The sequence below is a fragment of the Camelus bactrianus genome, chromosome X (genome assembly GCF_048773025.1).
Source record: "Camelus bactrianus isolate YW-2024 breed Bactrian camel chromosome X, ASM4877302v1, whole genome shotgun sequence".
Lineage (NCBI taxonomy): Eukaryota > Metazoa > Chordata > Mammalia > Artiodactyla > Camelidae > Camelus > Camelus bactrianus.
In genome coordinates, this window is record NC_133575.1 from 16,559,048 (window position 1) to 16,581,563 (window position 22,516).

At 43.5% G+C, this 22,516-nt stretch overlaps 1 protein-coding gene across 2 annotated transcripts in view; it reads left to right on the forward strand.

Annotated features, from left to right (window-relative positions):
- The first annotated feature begins 15,743 nt into the window (after positions 1-15,743).
- The window catches only part of SMS (spermine synthase), a 43,353-nt gene continuing 36,580 nt past the window's right edge, over positions 15,744-22,516 (forward strand). Inside the window, exon 1 of one of the 2 annotated variants that reach the window (XM_074360063.1) lies at positions 15,744-16,035. In XM_074360063.1, coding sequence (XP_074216164.1) covers positions 15,987-16,035 — 49 coding nt within the window. In that variant the 5' untranslated portion in view covers positions 15,744-15,986. The remainder of the gene's footprint in view (positions 16,036-22,516) is intronic. The other variant, XM_074360062.1, reaches the window with a different exon arrangement.

The following is a 22,516-nucleotide window of genomic DNA, read 5'->3' on the forward strand; positions in this document are numbered from 1 at the left end:
TTGCTGAATTCTTCAATCAGCTCTAGTAGCTTTTGTGTGGACCTTTTAGGGTTTTCTATATATAGTAACATGTCATCAGCATATAATGACACTTTTACCTCTTCTTTTCCAATTTTGATCCCTTTTATTTCTCTCTCTTGCCTGATTGCTGTGGCCAGGACTTCCAGGACTATGTTGAATAGGAGTGGTGATAGTGGGCATCCTTGTCTTGTCCCAGATTTTAGTGGGAAGATTTTGAGTTTTTCACCGTTGAGTACTATGCTGGCTGTAGGTTTGTCATATATAGCTTTTATTATGTTGAGATATGTTCCCTCTATACCCACTTTGGCAAGAGTTTTTATCATAAATGGGTGTCAGAGTTAAGTCTTTCTCTGTGGAAATACCTGCCTTAATGCCATGGGAACACAGACAGAAGGTGAGCACCACTGACAGATTATCCAGCTAGCGGACTCCAGAGCTGGTGTAAAAAGGTGGACATCCAGCTGTGATGAAAATATTTGATTCTATTTGTAGTTCAACAGAGTCTGTACTTAAAACAGAATGAAACAGAATGCTACAAACTCTGTGTAGTTTGCCAACTTGAAATTCTGATCCCAAATCATGAGACTTGGAGAAAGGAAAGGAGCAAAGAGCCATCTTTTTATTTTAAGCTTTTCCTGTGGAGTTAGGAGCACATGCCTGCTGAGAAAGAAGTCTATTAAGGACACTGCTTCTCTCTTTCACAGCAATGCAATTGTTTCCTGGTTAGGAGGAATATCCCACTGTATAAAGCTACTCAGGCTTATGTTGCCTGCTTGGTTTCATGTCTTTTAACTTCTGCTTTTAAGTATATGATTTGATCATATTCAAGTATGCTCCTCTTATATTCCAGACTTATAAATGTTCATGGCTATATCCCTCATGCCAAGGATGGCACATAGTAGGGGCAGAGTGTGTACACGCACGGATAAATGAATACATGGGGATTCCCTTTTTTTCATTCATTACTCACAGATTTACAGCATGCCCACTCTCCTGTTACATGCCCTAAGTTTTCCTAGGCACTGAGCCACAAGGTTAATAAAACGCAGCCCCTGCTTCAAAGGCTCACAGGCTAGAGAGGAAGAGAGACACATAAACAATGGATCCTAAACCTTCAGTCCAGGCACCGATATAAGTATGCACTGGGTTTGTTGTTGTATTTATAAGGCATTGTCAATTAATTCACAATTTAGGCACATCAAAATATTGTTCACAAGGAAGGTCAAAAAAAGCACAGTATCTCAGTAAGCAGGCAAAAGAACCTAGCATAGTTATAGAAAAGACACGTAGAGAACCCCACGGTCTCAATGTCATCACCATCATTTTTTAAAAGTACAATTTGAATTAGCTGTCAAGTAGCTAGGATTACCAGTCTTGCTAAACTAGGGTGAGAAAAGGTCTTCTGCAGTTAACCTGAGTTAAAATTATAAAATACTTTAATGAGATTTCTCTTAGTGTCAACTGTAGTTTTAAGAATGAAGACAGTCAAAAAGAGAAAAATATTTTAGTATCATGTATAAGTCCACCCATAGGTGATGGTAAGCATCTTTGTTTATACCCTATTTTTCTAGAACATACATACTTTAAAATATATGAAAGTAGACTGATCTATATTTTCTTTTGTGACCTATTTTTTCTCACTTAATACATTCTGAATATCTTTCTACACCATCAGATATTCTCCTAGGATATAAAATGTAAGGGTAGCACAATATGAAAAGAGAGAATGTTGGAATAAAATTGTTGACTAAGCTACAAAGTTAGATACAAATGCAACTGTTAGTGTTATCATTTTTACCAGGCAGAAATCATTTGCAATTCTACTGGACTAAATATATATATATAAAACATTCACAACCTTATCGGTCTTTTCTACCAGTTAACATGTAAGTATGTGACTTCATAGAGTCTGGACCCTTATCAATAGTAATTAGTAAGTTTAAGTTACCCTTCTCTAGAGCCACACTATCCAATATGGTAGCCACTAGCCATAAGTGACCACTGAGCACTTGAAAGGCTAGTATGACTTAGGAACTGAAATTTTGGTTTTATTTAATTTTACTCAATTTTAACTTAAAACTGAGCAGCGTAAAATATTTTTCCATTAAATTCAACTTTATTGTTTTGTTAGGACTACATTTCACTTTAACTGTTGTATCTTGTGGATGTTGCTATAGTATAATTTGTGAGTTGTCTCCAATATTACATGTAAACTCATCATCTGTCTAGTTAGTGTCAACCAGTTGAATCAATTCAAATTTTTTTCTATGCATTAATTTAACACTGAAAAGTGTTTATTTGAACACTTTATACAGACAGCACCATTTACAGTGATACCTATGTGCATTGTAATTGGTAACTAAATTGAAATACTTCTTATGCTTTAAATTATAATTAAACTATTTTTAAATAAATAAGTATGGACTAACTTTTAAATTTAAAATGAAAGCATACTACTGAGGCAGAATTGAGTGGAGATGTGGATACTAGCACTATACCAGAAGAGGAAAAAACAGAGATTGGAAGGACATATGTTGTACTTTCATGTAATCTGCTGCAGCAGACCAAAATTTAAAAAGCTGTTTGTTGTGTAAAAATTGTTTAAAGATAATAAAGTTGATAACAGTAAGGAACATTTTCAGCAAGCATGGAGTGAATTTGATGAGAACAGTCAAAAAAGAATCAATAAAATTAGTTGCCTACATTCAAAATGAAATGTCCAATGAAAATTGTTTTAAAAAATGGTAACAGGCTCTGAACTTGTAACTTTGGCCAGCTTTATAATGGCTTGGATTCTTGCACATAAAAAAACATGTTTTAGATGGTGATAGTAAAAGAAATTATTTCAGTTATGGAAATGCTATTTAAAAAATGTGAAGAAAAGGCTAAAAATGATATTTTACCAAAAAAAAAGAAAGATCTTCAATTAAACCATAAAATACTTGCCTGTAGAATACAAGACCTTTCTAACAGTATCCAAGATTAATTGATTCAAAAATTGGAAAAAGTGCAAGTACTTTTCTATAGCTTTAGGTGATTCATGTAATACAAGACACTGCCTAGTTGATATTTTGGGTAAGTTTTGTCTCAAAGGACTGCCATATTTGCAAAAAGTACCAATTCATAGCCTAAAAAACTGTGACATAGATATTCTTAAATCTTTTACATCTGTCAAAGAAGAAATTCAGTGAGATATGAAAAAATATATCACAACGGATGGTGCTTCAGCTGTTAGGTCAAAATTCTGGATCTGTTGGAATTTTAAAAACAAGAGACTGATGTTTTTCTGGTGACTTCATATCTCTGTATGATACACACTGAAAATATTTGTGCTCAGTCCTCTGAAACAGACCCTATGAAAAGCATCATGGATACAGTTGTGAAAACTGTTCAGCATATACGTGCAAATGCTGTGACTCATCACCAATTTATGGAAATGCTGAAAGAAGCAATAAATTTAAAGATCTTGTATTCATTGCCAACACTTGTTGGTTGAGCCACAAAGAGTTTTACAAAGATTTACTGTGCTGTTAACTCCAATTCAAGATTTCCTTGAAACAAAAGTAATGCTTGCCAAATGTGCATTAACCAAAAAAAAGGCAAGGTGATGTGCATGTTTTCTCACAGATTTCACATGGCATATGAACAAGATAAATTTTGAAACTCCAGGGAGAGAAAAGCTTGTAACTGAGCTAGACAGGTCTAAGAATTTATGTTAAAATTGAAATTTTTCATGATTTAAGTCAATATTTATGACTTTTTTAAATTATGATTTTATACATTTTTCTAACATGAATCAATATATAGAAGATTTTAATTATAATAGCATTAGGTAAATTAGCTATAAATACTGGCAGAAAATTTTGAAGAATGTTGATAAATTTAGAATTGCTTCTCAAATAGCACAATACCCCTTTGGATTTAATGTTAAGAATGCTGAGTTAGTCTATTTACTTAACTCGGATAGACATGGTTTTGAAACTATCATGCTTTAACTACAAGTCAAATCAATTCTTCTTAAAAAATAAACTAGTTTCATCAATGTGGAGGCAAATACTAAAGGAAACTGATTTTTGGTACTTTTTTAAACATATCGAAAGGATAATATTTTGGATATATTAGATAAAATGATATGTATTACTAATATCAATTTCTCCAGTTTCTTTTTACTTCCTTTTTTGTATGGTAGTTAGAAAATGTTAAATTGCATATGTGGCTCCATTGGACAGCACTGCTGTGCATCAGGTGACATAGTGGTCCTTATTTGACAATTCTCTAGTACAACATTGACAGAGCACAGAATAGTCTTTTTATTATTTGATAAGTAATCTTATTCCCAAATTTTGGATAATTTTTCTTAACATTATTGGCTCATGAAAGACCATGATATGTGTGAGGCTCGCAGTAACTTAACAGGTTTAGAGCCTGTGTCTTTGGAAGAGTAAGTGCTGTTAAGTCAGAAAAGGAAGTCCAAGGCCAGATTGTGAAAAGTCTTTAAGCATTTGATCTTTATTCTGTAGGCAACTGGCAGCCATTGAAGAGTTTTAGCCAGGGGGGATTTGCATCATTAGATTTGGGTTCTGGAAAGGTAAATATTGAAGTCTGAGAGGCATGAATTGCAGGAAGCCAGTTATTACTATGCAGGATAGAAAGAATAAAGGCCCAAATTTAGGTAATGGGAAATAGGGGGTGAGGGAAATAATAAGATGGATTTAAGAAAGATTTGGGGATTGGTGGAGTGTGGGTAGTGAAGAGAAAGAGTCAAGAATGAGTCTGAAGTTTCTGATGTGGTCACCTCAGTGAATGATGGTGGGACACAATCTGTTTCTGTTCACTGTTTACTAACATGAAAATATCTCAAGTGTGAGATTACTTGAGAAAGATCAAGTTAAGGAGGAAGGTAAAGACCTTCAGTTTGTTCATTTGACTTTGACTCTGCAGAGAGTGAACCTAACCAATAGATAGGTCCAAAAGCTCAAGGCAGGAAGTGGGAGCTAGGGATGAAGATTTAGGAATCTTCTACATACAGGTAGCTAGAATTGTAGGAGTAAATGGGATCAGCTGGAGGAAGAACTTCACCTTGGCTGCACCTTCCAATCACTTGGAGGGATTGAAAAACCCCAATGCCCTCCAGGCCGTACCACCAACCAATCAAATCAGGGATGGGAACCAGGCATGCTAATTTTTAAAATTTCCCAGGTGATTCTAATATGCAGCCAGATTTCAGAACCACTGGTTCAGGGTAAGGAAAGAAGACACACCAAGGATGGAAACCTGCAGCAGCTCAACATTTGGAGAGACAACAGAGAGTGGAATCGATGAAGTTTGTGAAGCTGTCAAGGCAAAGAAGCAGCGGGAACCCAAAGACAGTCATGGAGGGCACGGGAAAAGGAGGTTTCAACAACTTAAAGTAAGTCGAAGTGATAAAAGAATCGAGAAAAGGTGAACAAAGATTGCCAAATAAGATGAAAGCCCAGTCATGCTGGGGAGTGGGACACACACACACACACGCTCACACGTGCACACACATACCAGTCAGCACCAACGTGAGGTTTTTCCCATTATTCTGAGCAACAAGTGGGAAGGACAGGAAGAGGCAAATGGCTGGATTGATCCAGGGTTGGGAGTTTGCAGGGACAAAGGACAAGGGTTTAAATGGTTGATAACTAACCGTGGGGAGGCAACGGAAAAGAGGTAACTGAAAGCAAAGGGGAAATAGGGTAGTCCGGGGACTGAAGGTCTTGATATGATCAAAGAACAAGCACAGCACACGTACTCTGAGCAGCCCGGGGCCTCTACATGAAGCTGCCTCCTCTTCCCACCGCCCAACCCATCCCAAATATCCAGAACTACTGGAGTTGAGGAGATTAAGAAACTGAGACAGGGCGCTGGCTGAATCTTCTACCCAGAAGCCGAAACTCCACCCACGATGAGGCAGGCATTGAATTGAGGTCACGCAGGTGTCAAAGTTGTCGGTGAAGGTGAGCTGTGACCTGGAGGCCCGGTAGAGAGTGACTGGGCTGGATGAGGCATGTACCTCCTGTGGTTTTTTTAATTAAGTCTGTGAACAATGGGCTGAAAGTATCAAAAAGGCCACCTTCCTGTTTTCCTCAATCCTGCACTTTAAAAGTCAGGGTGTTTTCCCTTAAGTCAAGCTTGCCTGTTAGCAAGAGATTTAGACCTGTCTTAGACGCCGTACACAGTTCAGGAGCATTGCTTTTCTGTTTTCCCTTCTTATATGCTTATATTTTCTGTATGTTCACTGTTTTGGATAATTTTACATTTTGACATAATTTTAAATACATGCACAGAAAAGCTGTAAAAGGAGCACAAGGAACTCTTTTATACCTTTGATCCAGATTCAAACATTGTTGATATTTTGCTTCGTCAGTCTCTCTGTCTCTGTCTCTTTCTCTTTCTCTTTATTCTTACATGCATATTTTTTTCCCCAAACCACTAGTTAGTTGGAGATGTTATACCCCTTTACCCAAAATGCTTCAGGCTGTAATTCCTAAGAACAAGGACTTTCTCTTATGCAACCACACAGTACACTGATCAAAGTCAGGAAATTTAACATTGCTACAAAGCTATTCTTCAATCCATAGTCCATGTTCCACTTTTGTCAATTGTCCCAATAATGTCTCCTATGGCTATTTTTCTTTCCCAGTCCAGGATCCAATCCAGACTCACACACTGTGATTTAGTTGTCCTGTCTTCTTAGTTTCTTTTCATGTGGAACTGTTCCTCAACTTTACTTTGTATTTCTTGACCTTGACTTTTTTTTGAAGAATACAGGCCATTCATTTTGTGGAAAGTCCCTTAGTTTGAGTTTGTCTGATGTTTCTTCATGATTAGATTCAAGTCGTGCATTTTTGGCAAAAAGACCACAGAAGGGATGTTGAGTCCTTCTCAGTACATTCCAGCAGGAGGCACATGATGTCAGTTTGGCCTAATTGAAGATCTTGCCATTGCTTTATAACAGCAATGGAATGTTCTCTGAGCTTTATTTTTCCCATTTGGCAGGCATCTCACGTTGCAGTATGTTTTTCTTTTTTGCACTAGCATGATAATGTGAAGTTTCTAAATCAGTTTTGATTAATTGCAAATAACTGAAGTACAATAACCTGGTGTTTTTCTAAGGAAGCAAGTATAAAATAATATCTATTCATTTTTACTTGTGGAGTTGTAATGTCAACAGGTATACTTAGATTGAAACAAGATCTACTATTTCAAACAAAAATGAGAAAACTATATACTTGTAAATAATTTAGAAAAAAGGATAAACTTCCTGATGGAATGAACCTACTTTTTCAATATTAATATTAATGTATCCTTAAAGTACAAGACCTTTATGATTAACATGGTGATATGCCAGGAAATATACTATAAAACCAGAAGAAACCTGTGGCTGAGTGGAGAGAAGTGAATTATTTTTGCAGCGTGGATCTTAATAGTAACTGCTGCATAATGATTTTAGGCAGATTCTCAGAGGGGAGTCATGCATCTGGTTGTGCCAAGGGGAAGAAGCTGAAAACTGAGCCAAAGAAGATTTTAAAATAAGAGCTGTGTCAACATGCATAAATTCACTTGCTTTGAAGAAGCTGCAATGGGATCCAGGAACAGGAAAAAAGAATATTTATTGTTTTGCCTTTGCATGCCAAAATCTAATCTCTCTTTTTCTTCTACCCTTTCCTTAAAACAACAATTGTCTGCATGTAAAATGAGTGTGTTCTAAATGAACCATTCAGCGCTTTTTTTCTGCTCTCATTTCCAGCCCTGAGCGGCAACCTGATAGACTAGAAATTCTCCTGACTTTGGAGTCAGACTGACCCACACTGAAAGCCTCGCTCTGTCCCATACTGGCATGTGGCCTTAAGCAGGTCACTTGGCCTCAGTGTCTATGTCTTTAAATAAGGAATAAATCTTGCTGGGTTGGGAGGATTAGAAATGACATGTTTAAAGAACTCACAGTGCTTTACAAATACTGTGGCCCATGGTGGACATTTGGTAATGGAAGCTGGACATAAGGACAACGTAGGTTAAAGAAAAGAGCCCTGGCCTGAGAACTGGGGCACCCGGGTCCTGTTACCTGAAAAACTGGGTTTGCCCCTTGGTGGCTGTCGAGCCAAAAGACACAACCAGGCCAAAGATCAGAAGAAGGGAGGAGTCGTTACTGGCAGCAAGTAAGGAGAACACTGGGGATCGTTCCCAAAGCAGTGTCTCCGCAGCAGCAAAACGGGAAATTTGAAGGTAAGGGCATGTGAATATTCATGAAGGGGCTTGAGCAGAGGAAAGTTCAGCATAGAACTTGGGCAAAGGTTGAGAAAGTCCAAGTTTTAGTGGATTGGAGTCATGAGGGTCAGAAAAGGTCAACATCCTCCTTCCATCCTCCACCTGGGCGGGGGCCTTAGTTCCTCCAGAACTGAAAGTGTCAGGTTGTTACGTAAAATCCCTTGAGGAGGAACTTGGACTCTGTTTTATTGCTGAACTTGTTTCTTGACTGCTTTTCCTTTGTTCCTGCATTCCCTCACTTCCCTTAAGATCAGGAATTGCTGAGGTCTGTTCAAGTACAGCATCGTGGCCAGGCTTAGATCACAAAATGACTCAGGCCAAAATGGTTTCTCTTATGTCAAGAAAGCCACGCCTGGTTCTCTTTCTCCAGGGACCCCTTACCCTTTCTGCTTACAGTCGTGATCCCTGAGACTTCATTTTACTAACAAGCATCTAACCTTGGGCTGGTCCCTCACACTTTCTGGATTTTTGTCCCATGAGGGAAGGACAGTTGGCTGGAGAGAAGCACAGGTCTAGTTGGACGAGCACTAGCATGCTACCACTAATGCAAGGTGGAAGGTTCTTCACTGGAGTGCTGGCCACTGTGCTGTGGGAGCACGGATGAGCAAGCAAACAAGCAATCAGCTCTGCCTGGATTAGGAGTGACACCTGAGCTGGGCCTTGAACGCTCACATGTGGGCTTTCCCACTGGGGAAAGAAGGTGTTTCAGGTGAGGATAAAACCCGTGTCGGGCAGGAGAAAGGGCACGGTGCTGCAGAATGGCGGCTCATACCCAACTCACTGCAATCAGCTTCTGGGACTACCTCTGACTGTTGTATGAAATACATTTAAGATAAGAGGACTCTGTGGGCTTTGGAAATCTTTTAGCTCTACTCTAGGAAATGTTAACTGAAACACGGGAAGCCCTGTAAACCCCAGGGTACTCACCATTTGGGCTGGGGAAAAGGAAACTACCAGCTAAACAGCAGTCTTAACTCATTAATAATAACTAATCATTCTATGTTCTATGTGCCAGGCACTTTTCTAAGTGCAGTACTTCTATTAATTTATTTAATCCTCATTTATTTAATCCTAATATATTTAATTCTCATTTATTTTATCCTCTGTGAAAGAGATGCTGTTGTGATACCTCCTTCATAGCTGAAGAAACTTAGAAAGATTAGATCATTTGTCAAAGATCACCTGCAAGCAAGTGGAGGAATCAAGATTACGATCCAGGCTGGCTGACAAAGGCCCTGATCCTAACCATTCTGCAAACTGCCTCTAGAGACCGAGGAAGTAAGGACTCCATCTTACAGAAAAGTATGTATTTAATAGCACTAACAGTTGAAAATTTAGTCATATCTTTGAGTATAGCTGTGGTAAATGCTTCAGTCAGATAAGAGGTCAGAACATTACATTTTGGATCAAAACATGCTCTGTTATTTGCTTTGGTAATAATTTTGATTGTGTCATTATTTGAGCATGGGCACTTAGGTAGTGCATTACAGCCATTCAGTCTCCCCTCCCCGTACCGCACCATTCTTTGCTGGAAATGAGAGGAGAGGAGGAAGTGGGGTGGGTGGGTTAGACAGTATTTCACTTGGAAAAAGGAGGGCAGGCGTGGACACATCTCAGGGCACTTAGAGTCTGCAGGGGTGAGGAAAGTGGCTGTGGGGTAATAGCAGGAACCAACTTCTCATCCTTTTGTGACAAGGGTCAGCGGGGACACGAATGAGGATTATGACTGGCACTCGGGGTACTGGCTCAAAATGTCTTGAGGAAAACCTATTTTGTCATTTACTTTTCTTAAAGAATCATCCAGAGAGTTCCACCAGTGAACTCTTAAGGGGCTTCTGAATGAGCCGTGGACTGACTGGCACCCTGAGGGTCAGGAATACAGTTGTCCCACAGCATCTGTAGGGGATCAGTTCTAAGATCCCCCTAAGATACCAAAATCTGAGGAGGCTCAAGTTATATCAAATAGCATAGTGTTTGCATTTAACCAACCTAAGCACATCCTCTAGTATCTTACAACAATCTCTAGGTTACCTGTAATACCTAATACAATATAAATTCTATGTAAATAGTTATAAATTTAATGTAAATGCTATGTAGATAGTTGCCAGTACATGGGCAAATTCAAGTTTCACTTTTGGGGACTTTCTGGAATTTGTTTTTTGAACACTTTCAACTTGAGGTTGGTTGAATCTGCAGACGCGGACTCTGCAGACGCGGACCTCACGGATACAGAGGGCAGACTGCATGAGTCGAATGATGGGGAAGAAAGTGGGGAAGTCCAGAGGGGGAACAGAGTTCGCTGGCTGTCACTTTGCTTCCCCGACCCAGAGAATGTGGTCTCTGCTTGGGGTCCACTGGGGTATTAAGCACGATGCTCTAGTCCTCAGTTCATTTCAGAGGACAGATATTGAGGGCCTACTGTGTGCCAGGCACAGTGATAAGCACTGGGAACCCAAGGATGAAAAGTCAGGAGTCCTGAAGGAGCTTATTGCCTAGAGTAGGGTGTGCCTTAGTAATAATATCAGCATCCTCGTCCCCGTAGCCATTTATTGAATACTTGTCATGTGTCAGATACCGCCCTCTGTGCTTGTCATATATTTATTCATTTCATCCTCACAACAGCTCTATGATGTGGGTACTGTTATTAGCTCCATTTTTTCAGAGGGGAGGAAGGAGGCACAGAGAGGTTGATGAACCTGTCCACTGTCACACAGCTAGTAAGAGGTCGAGTAGGAATTCACCCCAGAAATTGTTTGGTGGAGATAGGCAATCGCTCCAGAGAGGAGGGAAGCCAGACACCCTCTCCAGTCACACTCTCTGTTGGGGAGAGGGCACCTGCTTGTGGGAGGGAGGCTGACTCGCACCTTGGCTTTGAGGATTTGTAAGAAAAGGGGGGCACTTTGACACAACAGGCAGGAAAATCAGGCAGCACCATGAACGGATGAATAGCCAGACTCTGGAGCCACCTGCTTGGGTTTGAGTACTGGCTCTGCCACTTTCTAACTACCGAACCTCTTTGTGCCTCAGTTAATCCATTTATAAAATGGGGATCATTGCTCCTACCTCTTAGGGCTGTGGTAAGGTTTAAATAAGTTAGCATTTGAAGCTGGAGAATGCTTTTCTGTGGGAAAACTACAGCCAGGAAGCTGGTTTCTGCACTTTTTTGCAAATGCCTAACTTCAATGCCACCCCATCAGGCATTTACTTGAAATTTGCTTCAGGTGATGAGGTTCACTTCATTAAAAATTTCTATACAGTTCTACCTGTTTTGCCTTACCAACTTGGTTTGGCTACAGGTCTTTTTTCTTTTTTTAATTGAGGTACAATGTATATAACATAGAATTAGCCATTTCACGGTGAAAAATGCACTGCCATTTAGTACATTTACAGTTTGGTGCAACTACCACTTGTATCTAATTCCAAGGCATTTTCATCCCCTAAAAGGAAATCCCATACCATTAAGCAGTCATTTCACCTTTCTCCTCCCCTCAGCCCCTGTCATGTACTAACCCAACTTTTGTCTCCAAGATTTACCTATTCTGGACATTTCAAGTGGAATCATACAGTATTTGTCCTTTTGTGACTGGCTTCTTCCATTTGGCATAGTGTTTTCGAGGTTCACCTCTGCTGTGCCATGTGTCAGGACTTACTCCTTTTAATGGCTGAATAATCGTTTGTTTAGCCATTCATCTGTTGATGGAAATTTGGGCCATTGTAAATAGTGCTGCTATAACCATTTGTGTACCAGTTTTTGTTTGCACACCTGTTTTCCTTCCTTTCGGGTACATACCCAAGAATGGAATTGCTGGGTCTCATGGTAACTGTATGTTGAATGTTTTAGGGAACCGCCAAACTGTTTTCCACAGTGGCTGCACCATTTTACATTCCCACCAGCAATTCCTCTGCATCCTCGCCAACACTTGTTATTTTTTGGCTTTCAAAATGTATGTATTTACTTGTGTCAGAGCCATCCTCGTGGGTGTATCGATTGGGGTTCACGCTGCACTTTGCATTGGAATCTCCTGGGTTTTTACTTATTTATTTTAACAACCTGTTATCTGGGCTGTACCTGGGTCAGGGCCCAGGCAGCAGCAGTAGTTTTTAAAGCTCCCTAGGTGATTCCAATGTGCAGCCAAAGCTGAGAATCACAGTATCAAAAGATTGTAGGCCCCTCTCAGTTATACATTTGTTTTAATCAGAAATTTAAATTGTGTTTGACCAGCTGGGTGAGGCCCACATTCATCTGAAAAATGGCAAGGGAGTGATCCAGATTTCTGTCAGCCATTGCAACCCTAATAGCTAAAGCCAGTTTTTGTTGTTGTTGTTGTTGTTGTTGTTGTTGTTGTTGTTGTTGTTGTTTTAGAGGAAGTGATTTCACCACAGCTGCACACACAGGGCAGGGAGGCAGAATGTCTCCCAGGGTCCCAAGTGAACTGGTACAAAAGCAAAACAACCAAACAATAAAACAACAGGCTACTGGGTAGTGTCCCCCACCCTTCCTTCACAAGGAAGGTTTGGGCCACCAGCCCAATAGGTGGCCTGTGGGTTCTTGCAACCTGGGGCGGTTTCCAGTTAGCACCCCCATTTCCCTGCCACCACCACTGCCTTCTTTTTTAACAGAGAGTTCTTTTCTGTTGTTGATTTTCTTCTTCCCAGGAGGCAGTGACTGTTGCTAACTATGCAGGATAGTGTGGCTCTTCCTCAGAGTTTTTAAAAACTGTTGCAGACATTGCAGATGTGCAAGTTGGCCAGACTGCCAATAAGCAGACAGCCCCGTGTGAACGTCAGTTTTGGATAAGAGTAATATCTAACGCTAAGTAGCATTTTGCTGAGAGGGTCACCTACAGTTTTTCTATTCTAAGTATTGACTTCATCTTATTGTCACTGCCCTCCAGCCACTCCTCCGCCACCCCGCCCCTCCCAGGAACACCTGCAGTGGAACAGCCATACTCCATGGGGAACTGTGGGGCATCCCAGCAACAGGCTGTCAGGAAGGACCACACTAGGAGTGGGGCAGGGGCCTGTGTCAGGTGCTTCGGGGAGCATTTAAGGAAGCCGGGCACTGCCCTGGGTTGGATGCTGTCAGGAAGCAGGGGTGATTCCATGATCAGGTTCTTAGTAATCTTCCCGAGAAGCGGGAAGAGCAGACAACCAGGCTGGGGTTAGTGAAGAAGCTGCAGTCTCTCAGATGAGTCAGAAGCCAGGGCCGTTGGGTGACTTTTGTGGTTTGGACAAGTTCCTGCTTTGTCCGGGTTCTAACATGATTCCGGAGCGGTCTTGTTTTTGTCCTGGCCCATCCTGCTCACAGAGTGGCCTGGTCTGATGTTGGGGTTCTGGAGAATTGTTTATGCTCAACAGGAGAGCACCCGGCCAACTCCTGACGGATGCCAGGGGCTGCTTTTCTCTGCTTCAGGCCTCCTTTTGGCCCAGGGCACACAAAGGCAGGCAAGAGGACATTAATCCATGATAAGCCACATTTTCATCATTGCCAAGATTTTGTTGATTAGGAGGCTGTTTTGAGAATGCAGGCTGGAGTTGGGTAAGTCTCTCCTTTTTTGTTGCAGGATATGTTGCTGAATTCTCTGATGTGACAAAAATCGCACAGGATATACTGGTCAACTGTAACACAAACGATTCTCACAACAAAGTGATTACTTGTCCTCTAACAGGCCTTGAAGCCAGGGGGCTAGACTATAAAACTCAGGCAATGAGGACACATTCCAGAATCCGAATACGTACTCACAGCTCAGTGGGAGGTATTTAAAAAGGCCTCAAGCCCTTGATTCCTGTCCATGTCCCACCTTTAACAATCTTGCCAAGACTGTGTCACTGGTAGGCGGTACATGCACTATGGTAGGTGATACATCCTTACAGTAACTCCTAAAATCACCCCAACAATGTTGCCTCCTTTTCAAGGCCCCTTTATCTCTGATGCTATACTAACTTGATGAAGTGTTTTTGTTAAACTCCACTTTGGTTGTGGCTGTCTGATTAGTTAATGGCAGAGCATCTCAAGGACTTTCATTTCCACCTATTTCGCACCTGCAGAAGCGAGGCGGGGCACTAGCACTGGCTGCTGGCTGCTGCCACCTGTCCTGCAGGACACAAGCTGCTGAGCAGGACTGGCTACATAATTTGCAGGCCCAGCACAAAATGAAAACACAGGGCCCTCGTTCACAAATTATTAACAATTTCAAGACAGCAAGAGCGGAGAGTTAAAGCAAGTGCAGAGCCCTTCGGAGTATGAGGCCCTGTGTCACTGCACAGGTTCCATGCTGCGGATAAGAGAGGCACACTGGAGACCTGGGCCCCTGCAACGTGGCAGAGGACAACAACTGCTTTCCCAGGGACCTGACTCCGGAGGAATGGCATGAACTGGAGAACAGCCCAGGAAGCAAGCAGGAGCTGCAGTCTGATGAACAGAGACTCAAGGCTGAGATAGTGGAACAGCTATGGAAATAGAAAACCCTGGGATCCAAAGAAAAGAAAAGAGGCAGGGCAACAAACAGGTGGCCTGGGCAGGAGAAAATTAATGTAGGGGACATAAAAGGGAATGCAGTTCTTAACAGGATGATCTGTTGAAGAACAGTTGTGAAGACATTGCGCAGTCCTTGTAGAAAGGACTGGGGCAAAAAGGCCACTAGGGAGTGTTTACGGGAGAGATGAGTTTAATATCTAGGTTCCTCCTGCGCTTGTGGAAATACAAGAGTTCAGTGATGTCAATTCTTTCCAGCCATTACAGCAGTTCGTACGGAGCTTCTGAACGCCGAGGCACTGAGGACTGATGGGATGATGGAGGCATTTGCCCAGTGACACTGTCAGTGTAATAAAGGAGGGCTTTAGTGCAGACACTGATGTTCTCTCCTTTGTCACATCTTGTGGAACACCAGGCATAACCCTGAAGTCAGACGAGCCCACGGCCGAGGTTCAGTGCCACCAATGGAGACATCAGTGATGGAGAAGCAACTTCAGAAGCTGTCATTTCCCAAATCAACGTTTACACCGTTTTCCTCTCACTTGCTTCTTCCCCATTCCCAATTTCGCGAAAAAGTAGGTAACAAACTTGAAAATCCACGAGCTTTCTCTTCGGTGCTGAAATGCAAAGCCGGCCCTGGCTCCTGATAATGGACATGACAATTCTAATGGATTAAACTGCAGCCTTAGAAGAGTTAAGAAAAAGGCGGCAGTACTTTTAGGCTCTAGGGTGGATCCCAGCATTTTATTTTCTGGGCTTGGCCAGGAAATCAGAGGGGCCTGGGCTCGGGGGCCAGTCTGGGGAAGTGCAGGGGTGGGCCCCCCGGAAGTCATGCGGCGCGGTTTAAAGCTAAGGTGACCTAACGGATGGCGGGAGCGCCCGCCCGATCCTCGGCGCAGGGCGCGGCCATTGGTGACGCACGCCAGGGAGCACAGCGCCCACGTTTCCACCATTGCCTTAGCGCGGCCTCACACCCGGCGCTCGGAGTTCGGGGCGGCGGGCGTCCTCGCGTCCTCCCTCCCGGAGGCGGGCCCGACCCCGCCCCCGCGCCCCGGGTGGCTCCCGGCGGTCCCTCCCACCTCCTACCCTCGGCCTCCCCGGCGCGGCGCACTCCCCGCTGGCCGCAGCCTGACACGCCTCGCGGCCCCCTGTCTCCCCGGCCGCCTGCCCTAGGCATGGCACAGGGCCTCGCCTCACTATGGCAGCAGCACGGCACAGCACCCTCGACTTCATGCTCGGCGCCAAAGGTGAGGGTGCGCGCTCGCCACCTGCCCTGCTAGGGCCGGCGCCGGCGGGGCCGGGCGGGGCGCGCGCCGCGGGCCGAACAATGCGGACGGCCGCGCGGCCCCGGCTCCGGCGCGGGCGTCTCCGGGGCTGCCGCGTGCACCGGCGCCCGCGCGGAGGCCGCGCTCCTGCTCGCACTGCGCTCCGTCCCGCCGGCGGCGGCGGCGCGGGGCCTGGAGGGGCCCGCCAGGTCCCTCCCCGACCCCGACCGAGCCGCCCTTTGGGGCCCGGGTCGCCCACCCGCGACCCCCGCGGGCTTGGCTGCCCCCCGCGCTGGAAGAAGACTCCCGGGGTCCGCGGCCCCCCCCCGGGGGCAGGGGCACAGGGGCGGGGGGCATGCAGGGCCGCCCGCGGGACCTTTTCCCGTTCCTCGAGGCGGGTAATTCCCCCCCGGGGGCGGGGGCTCCCCTCGTGGGAGCCGAGGCTGGGGCAGGACCGCGCGGTGCTCGCAGAATTCTTAGCTGACTGCGTAGGAGACAGATTCCCCGGAAAGGGACGGGGCACGGGAAAAGGAAACGATGATCATATTATTATTGGGGGGGTTGGTGAGGTCGGAGCGCGGGAACTGTAAACTCCCCGAGTCAGGGAGGCTCGGAAGAGCTGATAGGCGACCAGAACAGAGGGCTGGGAAAGTTGGGACTGACGGCAGGAATTGTGGCGAGGAAGGAGGGTATTTTGCACGCTTTTTTGTGGGTGCGTCTAACACGGTGGGGGGGGGAGGGGTAGGACTTTCTGGTGGCTTTTAAACCTGTGACTGCCGCAGACTTGAATCTGCTTCCCGTACCTCCCACTTGGAGCGTTGCGTCCAGGTTTTGCTTTTTCAATTGGCTGGAGCCACCTTTTCTGTTAGCATTGAAAACATTACTGTCACACTTTCCCTTTTTTTTTTTTTTTTTTAACTTCTGAGTACTCACTTTGCGTTTTTCTCCCCCAAACTGAAAGGATTTCCGAAGGCATAAAATGAGAAAAAGGAAAAAGGCTTTGAGGATTTGGAGAAAGACGTAGGTTTGCGTCCTGTCTTGATGGGGTCTGCTTGGGACTTCGGCTTTATTTCTCAACCTTTCTGAGCCTCATTTTCTCTGTGGTAAAAAAGGGAAGGGTGGTGCACACTTCATAGGGCTTTTAATATTAAGGGAGTTGCTTTAAAACACCACGGTTTGTTAAGTAATATCTGCGTATTTGGGTGGGGGGAGGTGACGAGGAGAAGACAAAGCATTTCTTAGTTTCCTCCTTTCTTAGGTGCGGCTGCAGGGGAGGAAAGCGACTGGGGAGAATCAGGAGATAAAATGGTGATTGGAGCTAGCTAAAAGCTTTTGTTGACTAGTTATCCTGCCAGCTTTAGGGCTTAGTGAAGGTGCTAGCATACTGAATGTAGAGGTGAGGAGGGTGAGGCTTGAGGAAGAAACCGTGGTTCAGGGTCACCCAGGTGCTAAGAGTTGACTCTAGGAAGTCTCTCTGGTGGCAAACACGTGTGAGCACTCACCTCTGCTTGTTGAGCGTGGGTTTTCTAGGCTCTGAAGAAGGTAATCTCAGGATGAGGCCAGAAGCTTCTGGCACTTCCCTCAGTCTGAGTGTCCTTGCCTGAAGCCTTAAACAGTTTTTAGCTTAATTCAGGTGTTGTCTGTTGAAATGGTTGCCCACACTGGGCTTTTGTGCTTTGCTGTAAAAGCGGGAAAAACCTTCACTTAACTGTATGAAGAAAAAACGAGAGAACGTGAACATTTTGGGCGGACACTGGCTAGAGAGGGAGAAAGAACCACGCATGGACTGTTTGGAAGGGAGCAGGGGAAACTGGCAGGTTCTAGCGGGCAAAGTGTGGAAGTGGCATCTAAATAATTTAGTTGTGCCAAGTGAAAGTTAAAATAAGAGAGAGAATTCCCTGCTAGTTATTCTTAATTCCCAGATTAATTTTAAAGATGGCAAGATGAAAAACATTCTAGAAAGAAACCATATTAAGGGGGACGTGTAGGTATGCATCTGTGTGAGAGCTTGAGTCCCTACAAAACTGGGAAGTAACAAAGCTGATTCTTACTGCATTTCCCCCAATCACTTGGTTTTGCTGTCCATAGGTATCTACAGTTGTAAAGGGGTCTGGCTAAACGAGAATCTAAGGCTTTGGTTTTCATTAAGGGACGCTTGGTGAGAAATCTACCACCTGTGAGGTCTCCCAAAACATTTATTTTAATTGATGATAATGAGTCAAAAGGCATTACTCTTGGCATGTGAGTATTGGATGTGACTCAAGGGTGAGTCAAATGCCCGTGGAGCCTGGGATCATGTTCTTTTTCCCATTTGTCAGTAATCCTTCCTAATGCTCCAGTTCCATGATGTGATTTTAGAGGAATTAAACTTGAACCACTTTGTTACGTTATTATGTTGCGATTCTGTATAACTTAGTTACCAGTGCAAGCCAGCTAGTATCCAGCAGCCACTGGGCCACTGAGGGCAATTATAGGTTGGGCTGGCGGTACCTGTTTGGTTTAGGCTGATGAGGTAACTCAGTGAATCTTAATTTCTGCTGAAAAAAAATCTCATCTTTGATCATGTAAGTGAAGTATTGGACTCGAGGACTCTCGAGCCCAGAAAACATTTTGTGATTTCTCAGCCTGAGGCAAACAAGAATAAACACGTCCTACATTTGTATAGTTGAAGCATCTCTGGGCTGGTGGAGGATACATGGTTTGTTTATGCGCAGCAGTGAGCAAGCGTGCTGCATGGACGGCGGTGAGTGAGGTATGCCCGGCCTCTGCCTGCCCTGGAAAGGTAGCAGTCCTCCTTTCCATGTCCACTTCTGGGCTGGGAGTGTCCTTGAAGGCATACCTTCAGGGTCTATCCTAAACACAGTTCTGATACATCAGAGATGTTTGAGAAGTCCTGGTTAAATGAACCCGGTGGGTGCTATGGTAAAGGTGGAAAGCTAGTTCAAGTCCACTAGGTGAAAACAAAGCACACATTTATTTACCTTTAGAATTAAGAAGATAGTGAGTGGGGGAAACCTGGCTGATGCTGAGGGTCTTTTGGATCACTGATCTATAGTTTAGGGAAATAAAGTGACTTGTACCGTTCAAATCAACAAATTAGTTTTATAACAATAATCGTGTTTAAAACATTAAGAACAGAAGGCTGCTTGGGAATTACAGGCTTAGCTGAAAAAGGTTTAGCATAGGGGTTCTTAAGTTGTGTGCCTTTGACCCTCATTGGGGAAGTCTGTGGAGCACTTCTCAGGAAGAATTTTAAATGCATAAAATAACTCAATTATTTAAATTAAAATTTTCAAAATAAGCCCCAAATAGGTGACATAGTAAATAATAATAGGTGCTTCTTTAGTAAGACATTAAAATGCGGTCTAGCTGCAGGCCTTCATGACTTTCATAATTTTGCAGTAGTGCTGAGAAAGTCAGTATTTCAGCTGTTGTGTGATCATTGGTGACAATGGCCAGATATAGTTGATGTGTGGTTTTACAAGCATAACTGAAGAAAATGTTAAATTTCAGTTAGTGAAAATGAAGATGTATGTTTTCCCATCCAAGTTCGCAGACCCCCTGAATTGTGTCCACTGGCCCCTTCGGAGCCCTTGGACCCCAGGTTCAGACCACCCCCCACCAGGAGCTGGAGAGATAACTGGGACTATCATTTCTGTTTATTGTTCCTTTTGGGAGTCGGTTTCCATTCAGGCCAAAGCTATAAGCAAATACCCCTTGTTTCTCTTCAGAACATCTTTTTGAAAACAAAAAAGGCCAATATTTACTAAGTGCCTCCTGGGCTAGCCATTGCCCTAAGCGCATAACACATTTTATATAATCCTCATAACATCCCTATGGTAAGTCCTGTTATTTCCATTTTGAAATTGAATAAATAGGCCTGTTGAAGCTTTTCACCTTTTAAGTGGGATATCTGATTCAAAGCCATGTCTATTTTATTTCAAGGCCTTTGGTAATTACACTACTGCAAAGCCTTTCAGTAAAGGCAGAGAGTCTCTATGCCCCTGTTTCCCTCTTCCGTCCCGTCCCCCCCCCCCCATTTGATACTATTTGGAGGCATTTTTGGTAGTCTCAGCTTGGGGACTAACATCTAGTAGGCCAGGGATGCTGCTGAACATCCAGCAGTGCACAGCATTGACAGCTCAAAAGAGCACTGGAGGATCCCCAGTGTAAGTTCTAACCAGTTTGGAGTGATCTGGATGACAAATCATCAGCAAAATTTCTCTGGTTCTTTTCGAAGTCTGCGCTGCGGGGAGGGAGGATGGGCCAGACCTTCCTCCGAGGTTTGCGCTGGAGTTGGTTAGCACTTCCTACCCAGCCGAGGCCTGTGGCTTCAGGTGACCCTTCCTCCCTGAATTCCTGTACGTCTCCACCAAGCTCCCTCTCCCCCACGTACTTATTGAGCTGCTTTCTGGTGGAAGCATATCGTCTTTGTGTATTTAAAAATAGCTGTAACTTTAAGCATAAAACCTAAAACAATCCAGGTTTGATTGCATCTAGCTTTTTTGTTCTTTTGTTTAAGAATAGAAAAAAACTTTCTCCCTACCCTCTTATCACTGTCCCTTGTCCCACCACACTTTACCCATCATTTTGATAGACAGCAGCACACCCACGCAGCCGCCTTAGCAGGGAAACCTTGGGCAGCTGGTGACTGGGAGTGGGAAAATGGATGCGTGGGCCACACTCTAGACTGGCTTGAATAACAGTGTTTGAGGGGAGAGTAGTACCTGGAGTTTGCATTTTTAACCAGCTTCCTCCCAGTAATTCTGATGCTGATTAAATATGAGAACCACTGCAATTGGATCTTCATTAAAAACAAAAAACCCCTTGTACCAGAAACCTTTGAGGCACCCATTCATGTCATTAAGTCCTGTGGGTTCTACCTGCTACCCTCTCAAATTCCTTGCTCCCTCGGCTACAGTTCTTAGCCATAATCTCCCTCTTTGTCTCCATTTTTGGGAAGGGCTCAATCAACAGGAGCTCAACAGATGCCTGTCCCTTTCTCCATTTAAAAACCCTCCCGTGGGTTGAAACTCATTAACAGCATTCACAAGGTCCATGATGGTCCAATTCTCCCTCTTCACCCAACACACTTGAGTCTCATACTTCTTTTGCTTCCAAGTAGTCAGGAGGCACCTGCACTCAGAATTTCCTAACAGCTTTGGAGAATGTGTTTTTTGTCCATTATGTAGCTACCTTTATTGTCTTTGACGATGTTTTCTGGACTGCTTGGGGGAGGTCGCTTGTTGGAGTTCACCTTTGTTTGACATGTTCTTTTGCTTTGTTGGGATTTAAAAAACCCTCCCTTTCCCCCAACTCTGCAAAAGATTCTTAATTGCGCTGATCGTGCACTATTTGACTACAGGCTGAATAATTGCACATTGCTGGGAATTCATTTTGTGAGATTGCCATTAAAAAATTGTGTAAACCTTAATGGGTTTTTAGAGTATAGTTCCAAAGTCATAGCCATGTCTTTAAACCTGTAGAGGTAGTGTATGGTAAAATTATTTTGTGCTTTATATCAAAAAGCTACCTCTAGTTTTCACTTAGTAATTTTCTATTGGTTTAAAATGCTTTGGAAGGGATAACAGCTGTTTAAGAAATTGATTTCATAATCCAGGCACTAGGAACAATCCCCACCCCAACAAGAGAGAGATATTTTTTTCAAGTAATCCAAAGCTCTGCATGTGGTTTTTCTTAAAAAAGAGCATTTTTCAGTTTAATAATGAACTGGTAGATGATTTGTCTTGTGATTTTTGTTCTGTGGAGGAAAGCTGGTTTTGTTTGGCAGTGGAGGAGTTACCAATTTGGAATCTTCTTTGTAGCCTCTTACTTGTATATAATGAAATTGGCCGTATTTGAATCAGCACTTGCAGGCCTTTGCCTCCTTCTTGGGAGATAGACTGAAGTCCTGTGGTCTCCCATAGCTGTGAAAAGCTAGAGCTTTTGGTGTTGGACTTGGGACCCTGGTAAGATTTGGAATTACGGGCTTTATAGTTTGAATTGAGACCACTGTGGTTATACTAACCCTTGGCAGGTAAGGATTAGTTAGAAAGTGACTGAGTTGTGGTTGGGCGTCTGTTTAAAACCATGTTCAGTAAAGCTATTATTGAGTTTAGTTTTTGGAGTCACACACATTCTGGGCATTTTAATCCACCATTTCACTGCAGTTGTAACCCAAGCTTGCTGGTGTGCGCTGCGGCTCCAACCACCATTTCATGGTAGTTTAATTACAGGCTCAGTTCTTTTGAAAAGTTGGGAAACCTCCTCAATTGAATTCTGCAAACCAAGTATGTAAACCATTGCACAAATGCTCTTTGAAACCCTTATAACTAGGCACTTTTCCAGACCCCATGAAAAAGAATTCTGGAGCCCTGAGTTGTGGTCCGCCTGCATTTTGGTAAACAGATAATGTCACCTGTGTCATGGAAAGAGCTGCTGAGCTAGTGGCCATGCTTATGAT